This window comes from Argiope bruennichi, chromosome X1 (genome assembly GCF_947563725.1).
Source record: "Argiope bruennichi chromosome X1, qqArgBrue1.1, whole genome shotgun sequence".
NCBI classification, from domain to species: domain Eukaryota; kingdom Metazoa; phylum Arthropoda; class Arachnida; order Araneae; family Araneidae; genus Argiope; species Argiope bruennichi.
The window spans coordinates 81,964,368-81,978,041 of NC_079162.1; the positions used below are offsets into that span (position 1 = coordinate 81,964,368).

The 13,674-nt window shown below is 27.6% G+C and overlaps 2 protein-coding genes across 2 annotated transcripts; both read right to left on the minus strand.

Annotated features, from left to right (window-relative positions):
- Positions 1 to 1,463: 1,463 nt before the first annotated feature.
- LOC129958625 (glutathione S-transferase-like) lies at positions 1,464 to 2,502 on the minus strand. Its single transcript, XM_056071225.1, has one exon. The coding sequence runs from the start codon at positions 2,420 to 2,422 to the stop codon at positions 1,757 to 1,759; it is 666 nt and encodes a 221-aa protein (XP_055927200.1). The 5' UTR covers positions 2,423 to 2,502; the 3' UTR covers positions 1,464 to 1,756.
- Positions 2,503 to 8,181: 5,679 nt separating this feature from the next.
- On the minus strand, positions 8,182 to 9,290 carry LOC129959113 (glutathione S-transferase-like). Its single transcript, XM_056071928.1, has one exon. The coding sequence runs from the start codon at positions 9,227 to 9,229 to the stop codon at positions 8,564 to 8,566; it is 666 nt and encodes a 221-aa protein (XP_055927903.1). The 5' UTR covers positions 9,230 to 9,290; the 3' UTR covers positions 8,182 to 8,563.
- Between the last annotated feature and the right edge of the window lie 4,384 nt (positions 9,291 to 13,674).

The following is a 13,674-nucleotide window of genomic DNA, read 5'->3' on the forward strand; positions in this document are numbered from 1 at the left end:
ATCAATGCCTCTTTGAAAGAATATAATATAGTCCAAATTCAAATTTTCTTTGAAAATCTAGAATTTTTGTTGGCACATTTCAAAATTATTCTTGTTGTAAGAATGTTTCTAATTTGGTTCATTTTTCTCAACAGAAAAGTGCATAATTTTCAATGAACCGTAATGAGAAATTAGTTCATGCATTGTTTAATGAAGACAAAAGATCCATATGGTAAAATTAATTGAAGTAGTTAATAAAATTCTTCCTTGAACAAAATTGAAAATTGATTGGAAGTGATCTGATTTATTTTAAATTGTTTTAAAATAATTTGCGATGCCTGTTTCAAATGAAAGCACAGAAATGTAGCTAGAAAATTACCAATGCACCTAATCTGAGCTTCATTACTGAAAGAGTATTGAGCACTTCCTTACTAAAAGAGTATTGAGCACTTCCTTACTAAAAGAGTATTGAGCACTGTTATAGAAATTTTAGAAAAACAAGTTAATGTACTTCCGATGATATTATCATTTTTTTAACTAGGAATTTGGGAAAAAATGTCTAGAAATTTATGTCAATCTCATGCGAACGTCAACAGCGAGCAACAAAATGTTAGTTTTATAAAAGTAATTACTTGATATTTTAAAATGAAATATGGATATTGAATAAAGTTTTAGAAAATATCTTACAGTTTATATTTTATCAAAAATTCATTTATTCATTCGTTTTAACTCATGAAATTTTATTTTTTTCAAAAATAACGTATGATAACGTATATATTTTTTATGATATAAATATTGTATTAAATTTGAAACTACTTTTGTGTGTGTATACTCTTATATTAACATTCGAAAGATGAAGTTGAAAAAAACTGAAGGGTTTTCATTTTTATTTTAAAATTAAAATGTTAAAAGATAACTGCTAATAAAAATACAATCCATTCACTTTTTTTAAAAATCCAAATTAACTTTTTCCCTCAATTAGTTTGAAAAGGAAATGTGAGAAATCCTTATATTTATTACATATTATCCTTTTTTCAGATATATATTTTGGTTCAAACTGTAATATTATCAAGAATTTCAGTTTTATCTCTAGTTTACTATCAGAATGATATAAACAGAGAGGCATTTCAAAATGCTAGAATTATTAAATGCTATGATTTGTTTGCAGACTATAGTTTTATAAAAATAAGAATAACAATAGAAAAATGATGCAAGTGCCTGTAAATATATAAATTAACGAATTAAAAATTTAATATGTATTAAAACATTGTACAATTTATTAATCTTGGTGCATAAATAGAAAAATAATCCTATCTAGAAAATCACGATCTTAGTTTTAAATATCTTATTACCTGCATTCTGTTTGAAGATAAACATCTTACTAATTCAAATCAATCATTAAACTTAAAGAAATTAAATTAATCAATAAAAATATTATACATTAAAGAGAATATAATCACATTCTTTTGAATTACTTCAAGTTTCAGTTCAGAAGTTTCAACAGAATTATTTAACATGCATGGAAGTTTCGTTGTTAAATACAAAAATATGTTAGACTGATTATTTACCTCAAATAAAGGAATGTTACAAAAGTAAGGTAGACAAGCTGCTTTAATCTGACAATGGTTACAAATTTTACTGTTTTAATTTTAATGCTTACAAAGAAATTTGCAAAAAATCGACAACTAAAAGAAGAAAAGACATGCAAGCAAATTTGGCCTATTTAATTCATTTTTTAAAAAATAAGTGTAATATATTATGATTAAAAAATTTAAAGTCACTCTTGTTTTGGTTCTGGACCTTTACCTCCAAACTGTGCTTCTGGTAAGAAAATGGGCCATCGTTGATACTGTGGTGATTTCATATATGCTTGAAGTTCTGGTAAGTTTCGAATCCTCTGATGATACTCTTTCAAAGTTGGGTAGTCAGTAAGACCGTTAGGAACGAGGTACAAATAGAAGTCGAAGGCGTCATAAGCCATGAAATCAGCATAGGTAAGTGAGTCGCCTGCTAAGAACTTCCTACTACCAAGAAAATCAGCAACTAATTTCAGCTGTACTGGAACTCTTTTCACAAATTCTGGCTTAAGTTTTTCGAAATTTGGATCGTAAGAGAGTCGGGCGATACTGGTACGGAAATCAATAACCTGTTGCTCGGCTAAAGACACACGGAGTTTCTCTACTTTAGTCTTGCCATCAAGTCCATATTTTTCTGCCAGGTATCTCAAGATGGTAACGCTTTGAGTCAGCTTTACATCGTCATCAATGTAGTAGGGTAAGTTAGGAAAATCCAAGTTTAAAGTGAACTTCACTTTTTCCCAAGACTGACGATCAGCCACTTTATATTTTTTATCTTCGAAATCAACATTTTTGTAGTGAAGAAGGTATCTTATGGGCTCCGCAAGACCGCGGATATCCCAGTATCCTACTACAGGTTTTGGCATATTGAGTGAGAAAGCTGAATTATTGCAGACAAACAAAGCTTTAGTAAAACGTTCGTATTTTGACACTTTTTATATTACAATTTTATCACATATTTCTGATGAAAGGCTTATCTTTAGAATGTTCTTTATTTCTTCATTGTTCGAGAAAAGTGAATCGGGAGTTGACAAGAGCAAGAATTGATTATTTTATGGCTTAATATGACATTTCTGTATATCTAATCAGTACAACTACGGTACTGCCTCCAAAGTGTTGATTTAAATAATCTTTGTCTTAAAGAAAGCAGAACGTGACTTGTTTCACTCATTCAAGAAATAATATTCTCGCAATTTTAAGAATCTTTCAAATTTTGAAAACTTATTTTTTCAAAATTTGAAATTTTTTCATTTAAATTCTGGAATAAAGCGCTTAAATTAATTTTAGAATAGTGTGAATAAATTAGTAGCTTTTTTAGCAAATAGTGAAGAAATTTATAGATGATGATTTTCTGATTACAGTTTTTCTGTAATTGTAAAGTTCTGTGTTTTAAGGAGAATATGAGATAGACAATCGACAAAAAAGGAAATGAAAGAAGTATATACTTTTGTCTGTTTCCTTTATCTTTAATTCTGCTTTAAATTTCTTTGTAAATGTCTGTATGGTATTTATTAGAAGACTAAATTCTATTATTTGTCACTATTCTTAAGTTAATATTTTAATAATTTTTTCGAATATTTTTATTTTCTAATATATTTTGGGTTTATTTATCGAACTTTTTCTCTTAAATTAAATTCGGTTTTCTTTTGTCGCAGATTTTTTTTAAATTCAGGGATATACAATGCTCTCCATTATTTAAACATGCATTTGAAAATTTGTGAAATCCATCAAATAAAAATAATACGGTATTGGCAATAAGGTACTGAATTAATAAGTATTGAATTTCAAAACAAAACCATTTCTTTCAGTGGTCAGCTATCAGACCAGAAATGAAAAAATAATTGGAGTAAAAGAAAGAAAAAAGTCTTAGAAAAAGTTAGGCCCAAGAAAAGATTTTTGAAATTTTACTTTGTGATTAGCCACATACCTTATCAATAATCAAATAATTAACCATTAAATATTGTTGGAAGATATTTCTCATTTAAAGTGCGGGACGACTTAGAGGAGTAAAATATTAGATCCAAGCAAAACACTTTGTCGCTTAACGATATATGACATTAGCTCTATTACTTACTATCTGCAAAAATTTATTTTATACTAATTTAAAATTTTTAATGTTACCTAATTTGAATATTTCATATAAAATCACCAAATTTTTTTGGGTATCCCCAGTATATTTAACCTGAACATCGTTAATGAAAATGTGTTTTAAAGTGATATTGGATTCGTTTATAGAATTTTTAGGAATCACAATTAAGTTTTATCCATTGTTTTATAGCTCTCCTTCTCTAGCAAGGAACTTGAAAGAAATAGGAGAGGCTAAATAGAAATTTGAGTATTTTTTATATGAGCCTCAATGGTAAGCAGAAAGATTTTATTTTCACAAAAATATTTTCTTAATATTTTGAAGTGAAATAAGAATATTTTAAGGATTGCATTATAACGCTCGTTGCACCAATAAATCGTATATCAATTCCTTTAAATTCATGAAACTTCATCCTTTTTTTTAAGAAACCAGCTTATGGTATTTCTTATAATTTGAATACTTTCGTGAACTTCAGACTAATTTTGAGTGTATAAAATTTTGGAAGAACATTAGAATAATGGAATTGAAGAATAAAAATAGAAAATAAAACTTCTGATATTTTTATGATATAATAAATATATGATATTTTTTGTGATATGATATATTTACTTTCTTCATTTTGGAGCTCATTTTATGCGTACATAACTTTAGAACATAGTTTTTTTTAACAATTAAATTGATACTGTTATTGGTAAGTGTTTCCGAGGATTTTTTATAAAAACTCTTAATTTTATATTTAGAAAAAAAAAAGCAAATTAACAACAATTGGCATCTTAAAACCATGATTACAAAAATGTATTTGGATTATGTATCACTGTTTTTTTAAGCTAAATTATTTTCCACATTAAGAAGTTTGGGGTCTTTTGCATTAAATTTCTTTATTGTTAAAAATGCCTTAATTTTTATATTGTGATTACTGAATACTTTTTTAATTTGGTGCCATTTTATTTTACATAAATAAAACAGAAAAATTATAAATGCACCAATGTTAGAAGCATCATAAATGAAAGTTTATTATGAAATAATTTTATTCAAATTGATTATCACCATTATAGATGCCCACATATAATCTTTTATACCACTATTCGATAGCGATAGCAATCATTCTGAGATAATTTGTTCTATTCATGCAATATGGAAATTTTTAAAGAGTACGCATTTCTGTGATGTTTAGGATTAATTTTAGCTTTAAAGTTTCCAGAAATGTGTAGCACAAAGAATTTATATCCGGTCAAATTTTTACTTAGTAAAATGTAAACAACTGATATGAAACTAAGCCAGTATCGATTTGGCTTGATCGGAGGAGGCAGAATCTTGCTAAAATATCTAATTCTTTCTGAGATACTATATGTCGTTAATTGGTGATAAATGTTTAGTTAATATATTCTGTTTGCAATATTTCTCACTCTGATTTTTATCCCTTTATAGATGAATTTCGGTGATAAATTTCTACTGATTGGCATTGTTGTCCAATCTACGACATAATTCTTGTTCTGAAAGCGTTTAACAGTCCGAAAGTTTTTCTAGTATGCTTGCTGAATATACGATATCATTATTGAGATAATAACATTGTTCAGTACGAAATAGCTTCTCATACGAAAATATTATTCTGTGAACACTTTTTCTATTGTGCCTGCTCAGCAATTTCTGGTCTGTAGTCTTTTTGATATTTGTATAGCAATCAAACCTTGAACTTTTCTTTTGTGATAGGGCTGAATGTCAAGGTTTCATTACTGATAATTTGCATAATTTTACTGCTCACGTTTCTATTTGGAGACATTTTGTTTGTAGAACGTTATAGATTTCTTCATATTTTTCATGAATTCTTTTATACACTTTTTTCATGAATTCAAAACGGACGGCCATGCCTAAATCGATATTTCTAGGAATTAGTTTTCAATAATCGTTTTATTGTTTTATAAATAAATATCTAATTAATACCAATGAATTTTATTTGCTTAAATATCTTACGTGTTTTGAAAATCCGTTATCAAAAGTTTTTTTCACTACTCTTCTTTTGGTTTCCAAGTTAAAAATAATTCTACAAATTTGATTTCAACAAACCAATTATTTGCCTCAATAGAGCGTTGCCAATTATCGAAATAGAAAAAGTTTTACTAAACGATTACAATTTATTATTATTATTTTTTGGAGTGTTGTACAATTTACTTGCTTGGGCTTTTACCTTACTTTTTAAAAGTCCTTATTGCTAATTGATTGATACTTTTATATAAACCCTTTCACTCAGTTATGATAAAGGATAACAGCTGAAATATAATTCAAATACATCCAAAAATTACAGTAAAAAGTTCTTTTTTTCAGCTGTAAAAATGTTTTTTAATCTTATAATTTTCAGTATTAATCGAAGATTTCAAAATATGGTTAAAACTGATATTTATAAACCATATTATGCTTGAGAGATTTTTTTTTTTGTGGTAATTTTTCCCCATTTTAAGACTCCCTAATAAGTAAAAAGGAAGTAAAAAAAAAAGATATAAAATGTTTAGTCGAAATTATTCACTACACTTACTCAAATTTAAAGAATTTCGGAGTTAATGCATTTTTAAATTTAAAGTATTAGAATAATTCGTGCATATATGGCACAGTATAATTTAAAAAAAGAATTGATATTAAAAATTTGAAAAATTCAATCTACTTACATACAATTAAAGTGAGTACTTTAAATGTCTTAAAAGTTTTTTTTTAGTTACATAATGATATGTAGTAGAAAAAAAAATTGAAATTTTTTTCACTTTATTCTATTATCTCCAAAGTTAGACTTTACTCTAAAACGTGTTAAATTTTTTGAAATAGACTTCTGATAAAATTATTTTGATTAAAAACAATTTTTAAAAAACACTTTAATTGGACAACTAAATAACAATTTTTTTAGCTTTTATTACTTCTTACTCATTAAAGTTTGATATTTATTCTTTCATAAAAACTCTATAAAATAGCGTTTTTGGAACAGAATTAAAATTTAATTTAATTAATTGCTTTTTTGATAACTGATTTCTGAAAATATTAAAATAGTAAATTGTAATCGAGAATACTCAAGTTTTTATGATTTTAGACATTCGGCACATCAGGAAGTGAGTGAGAAATCGATTACTAAATTCTATCTTTACTGATATGCCACATCGTACTGATATTTTGTTGAAAGCGAAACAGAAATATAATTTTTTAAATGATTTATGGAAATAAATCGATCATTTTTTTTTTAAATATAAAGTCAAAAACACTTAACAATAAATACACTTTTAATATGCATCAAATGCTGACATATATGCAGCTTTTCAAATTATTCTTCATTAATGCCATATATATATATATTATGAAAACATTTTTGTTTTATAAATGTATTTTTATGTTCTTTTCAATTCAGTCACTTCATATTGAAAAAAACTAGGGACATTGGAACTTATTACAAGTTGAAGAAACTGTATTTTCTCCCCATTAAAACTATTTTATAACAGATTGATCAGTGTGAGAAAACATGGAATCACATGAAGTATTAAATGATTTATAAATTTCCTCTAAATTTTGATAAATAAATGTTTATCAAGGAAAAATATTTGTAAAATATTTTTTAATTATTTAATTTTTAATTCATAATTCATTATTATAAATGTTATTGACTCTTGAAATCCTCTTTTCCCTCATATTTACAACCAAGTGGTATAATTAGTATTATGTTAAAATATAATTAAATTAACTATTAACTAATTATTAATATTTTATTTACTTAGTTTTTAAAATAGTCATAATTATTATTATTTTAAAGGCCTCAAAATAGTGTATTTTCATAGAGAAGACATAAGCATTAAAACTTTAGTAGATAAAGCAAAGGGAGAAAACTCGATTACAGATTGCCATCTTTACAATCATGAAACAAATGAAAGTAAATAAAAGTGCATAAGAATGGGATAGATCCCTATTCTTATTAAATAATTTCTTCTCTGCAAATTTTTAATGTTGCAACTAATAATAATATAAATAAGAACAAGAATATCAAGAATATCTTTTTTTTATCTTTTGCTATTTATCAGGATGATATAAGCTAAATAGCGTTTAGGAATGCTGAAATTACTAAATGTTGCAATTTTTTAAAGATAAAAAATTTATCATAATGATTATAGCAGCAATTATTGTTGAAACATGTATATATCAATAAATATAGAAATTAAATCAGGTTACCAGAGCGGATAATAAAATTTATCATACAATAAAGATATTTGCAGTTAATTTGAATTTTAATATTTAAACAAATAAATAAACTTCTCATCTAGAGAATCCCTATTTTCAATGTGTTAAATATTTTATTATTATTGACAGTATTATGTTAAATAACAGACGTTTAAACATTTTTAACTTAATACTAAACTTCAAGCAAATTACTTAATTCGTAAAAATACAAATTTCGAAATGTAGAAAAATAAAATTGCACTCTCTTATTTCCTTAAAATCTAGGTGCTTTAGTCTCAAGGAAGATTATATTAATAATTTATCGAAATTTCCCTACAAAATTATTCACTTCAGTAACTTCAAATATAAGTTTATTGACATCAGGTAAAAATATTTCCTCCACATAGATGTTTCGATATTAAATAACAAATATATATAAAATAAAATATTTGCATTTACTTCAAATAAATTAATACTACAAAAATAAGATATTTTAATTTCACAATAATAAAAGGCTTCACAATTTTTGTTTAAATGCTTATAAAAATTTTATTATGCTTATAAATATTCAATGATCAAGCACTTGAAATTTTGTTACATTTGCACTAAAAAATTGACTATTTAAATTATAATTTTAAAATAATAAGCAAAATTTGGACAACTTTTAACTGTTAAAAATTATGAAAAATATCATAAACAGATTTCTTAACTAGATGTATGATTAAAGGATTTAAAGTCATTCTTGTTTTGGTTCTGGACCTTTGCCTCCGAACTGTGCATGAAAAGAGACAACGGGCCATCGTACGTACTGTGGTGATTTCAAATATGCCTGGAGCTCTGGTAAGTTTCGGATCCTCAGGTGATACTCTTTCAAAGCTGGGTAGTCGGCAAAACCGTTAGGAACGAGGTACAAATAGTAGTCGAGGGCATCATAAGCCATGAAATCAACGTAGGTAACATTGTCCCCTGCTAGGAACTTTCTGTTTCCAAGAAAGTCAGCAACTAGTTTCAGTTGTGCTGGTACTTTCTTCACAAATTCTGGCTTAAGTTTTTCGAAATTTGGGTCGTAGAAGAGTCGGGTAATACTGGTACGGAAATCGATTACCTGTTGCTCGGCTAAAGACACACGGAGTTTCTCTGCTTTTGTCTTGCCATCAAGTCCATATTTTTCTGCCAGATATCTCATGATGGTGACGCTTTGAGTCAGCTTGACATCGTCGTCGATGTAGTAGGGTAAATTCGGGAAATCCAAGTTTAGAGTGAACTTATCTTTTTCCCATGGTTCACGGTCAGATAATTGATACCTTTTGTCTTCAAAATCAACATTTTTGTAGTGAAGAAGGTATCTTATGGGCTCTGCAAGACCACGGACTTCCCAGTATCCCACTACAGGTTTTGGCATTTTGAAGAACAGGCACAATTACAGCAGGCAAACAGGCAAAGACAGCTCTAGTAAAAAGTTCACAAACAGACACTTCTTATATTGCATTTTTATCATGAAATTTCTGATGAAATTCTTATCTCTAAATCTTTGCTATTTTTTCATTGTTCGAAAAAAATATGTCACTCATTTTCAGGGGCAAGAAATCATTGTTTTACGGGCAGAATATGATATTTCAATATATCTTATCAGTACAATTCATTCGTGAAGGAATTGTGTTACAAAAGCCAATATGATAACTTTAGTTTCAATATGCATTGTCATAAAAAAAGTCGAAATTTAATTGTTTGATTCATCTAAGTAAGAAAAGATAATACTGTTCTAAAAGTTTTCAAACTATTTTTCAAAAATTTTGAATTTTTGATTTTTAACACTTTGGCCATATTTCTGAATTGCAGTTATTTTTATTATTGGAACTGTACAAATAATTATGATTTTTTAAGCAGACATGACTGATATTTTAACAAAAAAATCCTACATTGAAATTTTTCTGTTATAAAATTAAGATTTTAACGAGATTATACGACAATCCAATTGTGAAAAATGACATCTATTATATATTTTAATCTGTTTTTTTCATCTTAAATGCTATATTAATTTTCTTTATAAATGCAGCCATGGCAGTTAGTATTATGATTTTTTTAAACTTTTTTTCTTAAATTCGATTCTTTCTTTCATTACTTTTGCTGCTATTTTTTGCAGTAAGATAGATGCAAAGTTTTGCATTATTGAAATATAATTCTGAATCATTTGTGATGTCTAAAGAATAAAATGTTTTTATGAAATTACTAATACTAGTTTACGTTTCATGATTAAAAAAAGGACTTAAATTTTATACCAACAACTGGCATAGAAATTAGAAAAAAAAAAAATGGTTTAAAATTTGATATAACAACTTGTAAACCTCATCGGTAAGTAGCCAAATACTGTTTTCATAAAAATGCTTATTTAATATTTTGGAAAGGAATATGAACATAAAAAAAAGTTTTGGGGAATCATTCGATAATATGTATTTTAATAATTAATCGATTATGAACTTTAAAAATAATGAAACTTCTTCGTTTTTATTACAACAATATATGAAATGCCTTATATTTCTTTAATTTGAAGCTAATTATTGAGTACATAATCTTGAATTCAACATTAGAAAGGCGAATTAAAGTATCAGAAAACTATTTTTTGAAGCTATTTTTCCTTTTAGAAAATTGTTTTCATTTTTGTTTCACTATAAAAGTGTAAAGTTATTTATTGCCGAATGGTACCGATGAAAATACAATTGCTGGATTTATTTTAAAACCTTCGTACTGTTTTTTAGAAAACAAAGCAACTAAATAACAATCGTTTCCTTAAATTTTGTTTTAATTTTTAAATGTTTTTTAATGTATACATAAATTACCATTTTGAAACTTATAATTAAAATTTAAGTTGTAAAATTAAGATTTATAATATTTCTAAAGCAAACTATCTCACTTCTTCTATTTTCATATAAGTGTTACTCGGCAAGAAAATATTATTAGCGAGCTAGTTAGGCTTTTAGTTAAAGTATCTTAGATATAAAAATTACTTTTATATGAAATGTTATAATACACAGAATCCTTTCATCTTTTGCAACCTTTTTTTTAAAAACACATTATAAACAAACTTACAATCTATAAAAGAAGAACATGCACACATTAAGGCATTCACTTTTTTCATTTCATTACATATAGCATTTTCTTGTTTCGATGTTTTTGTAATATATGTATATCTTTCTTCAATTCCCAGCTTGCAATCAAGGAATATACAATTGCCCTGATGAAAGCACAATTGCTTTGAAAACTTACTGAGTCTGACTTTGAGCTCTGTTTATTATGATTGCGACAGCCAATCTTATGGTGAATCGAAGCCTTTAGAAGCTAAAATATGTGTCTGATAGTATCATAGGTATTTTTTTGGTATAAAAGTTTTCTGATTTTTGTGTTCACTACATAATTTTAGAAAACTTACATCTCTCAGCAGAATTACACCGAATTCAATTTTGAACATCAAGTTGTTCGGTGGCATGCCATGCGGTTCTAGCGAATTCAGAAACTTAACTGGATAACTGATAGCTTACTTTCGATGTGTTACAGAGTCAATTGATATATACATAATAGATTCTACTTGCAAATTTTCTTCTATCTGTTTGTTGAGTTGTTGAGGGCATCAACGTTGCAATGCTGTTTTTTATTCATGAAATAATTACTACAGTGGTGTGAGGATGGTACGATCAACTCCAGGAATTCTTCTGTATCCCTGATCAGTTTTTGTTTCATTACCCGCCAATGAAATAAATTTGTAAAATAGTAGTTTTTATTTAGTTTGGATTGGAGTAATGGTCCACCCTGGTGATATATCTCGCTTTGAAGTTTGGTATAAACATGAAATATCTTTTATTAATAATTTTTTTACTTTACTTGATGTTATCTGGAAACGGGAGTTGCATTTCCTAATATACTTAAAAAATAACTTTTTGATTGCACTTTTATGCAAAATGTGAGGTAATTAATGGTCCGGGTGGATCATGAAACCTCGGGAGACGAATTTTTCCATTAGAATAACATTTTCCAGATAGTTCATTGCCAAATTATTTTGCTTCACACTTACGGCTAATAATATTGATTTTTGAAATAATAATTTTTGAGTATAAATGATAGTTAATGCCTGGCTTGTAATTTAAAGCTTTTTTTCTTATATTGTTGTTTCTATTGCCTTCATGCCTTCTGATTGAATCATAGCAAGTTCAAACTTCCTTGTAGCCTTCGTTCCCATTGATCATCTGTTTCGTTATCTATTAACAATCCTTTTTTGCTTTTAGGGAAAATCGCTCAAGTGACGATCTTTTTTGAAAGACATTACAATTGCACAATAACAGTAATGAATTCAATATGTCTCTAAGTATAATATTAAATAATTAAATGGCTATACCATCCAAACTCTGTGCTACTATTAAAACTGATATAGATTTTGCCGAAATCCAAATATGATGTTTCACATAAATGCATATGTTACTGAAATAATCAAATAATCATCTCAGAAGTAATATATAAATTAATACTAAACCATCCCAAATTCAAACAAAAACCACCAGAAACAATTAGATCTAAATGGCAGAGACGGCGTAACTATCGGTTGCTTTCCAAATGTTGCTCGGAATGAGAATAATTTCATTCCTAACGTTTTTAAGGTAAGAAAACACATAAATAAAATCGCCATAGTTCAAGAAAAAGTCACCAAGTTCAAAATTTCGATTTTGAAATATATACCTAATCGTCATCTCCAAATATTTTCTACCGTCTGTTATCACTCATTATCTCTTTTGACTTCCCGTTTTGGAGTAACGAAGATGCCCGTATTTCACTACAAGAGCAAACTACTTATACCGTCAGGTAAAAGCTACTATGTCTTTGTTTCTGGAAGTGGTATGATAACCGATTTCAACAGCTTTTGAAGGGAAACACTGACTGTCAAATAATTGGAAATAACTGATGACACAGTGGGAGGGGCTGCGCGAATGGGCCAGTGCTCTTCAGCCACGAAATGTAATGTATGTAATGCAGTCCAAGGAGATGCTTAAGAAAAGTTTCAAGGACACAAGCATCTTGAAAAGGAAGCAGATGAGAGCAAGGTATTTGCAAAACAAAGAGTGACATATGATAAAAAATTTTACGAGTGTTTTGTTTGATGTCTGGAGAGTTCTGCTATCCACTGATGTATAATCATTGCATTACAACAGGAAGCTGCGTTGTAATAACAATATACGAAGCAGCAACCCCCTCTCAAATAATGCACATTGTTTCTTCGTGGCTTGAAGTAAATGATAAGCGTTGTAGTTTAGAAGTTAAGGAATATGTTAGTTCAATTTTGGGGTCATAATCTCAGAAAATATTAAAGAAGTTTTACTTTTCTCTGATGCTTGTGGTGGTCAGAATTGAAAACAAAATACAGAGGTTTTGTAAATGTATTAGTTCTATCAATTCCCATCGAAATTATTGAGAAAATTCACCTGGAATCTGAACATTCAATGATGGAATATTATTGAATCATAGAAAAAAAATGCATTTTAGCCTTTAATATGCATGGCTGGATGAATATCATCAAGGCACCCCCACACCTCGGGGAATTCTTTTCCATATTCTGTACGGGAACTTAAGTTCAGTGGTTTCCTTTGTTATTTCAAACTTTTCTCGGATTCTTATGCAAGATAAAGAAAAGGATACTGATGGAAATAATGCCAAGTGTTTGAAGGTTCGCTTTGAGAAAAAAACAGTCCTGAATCGATATTTTTCAGACATGATCATTCAAGAAATTACTCAAAAAACAATATCTATAGAAAGGGGCATATAAAGACTCATAAACTTTCAAAGATTTATACTTCTACCATTTCA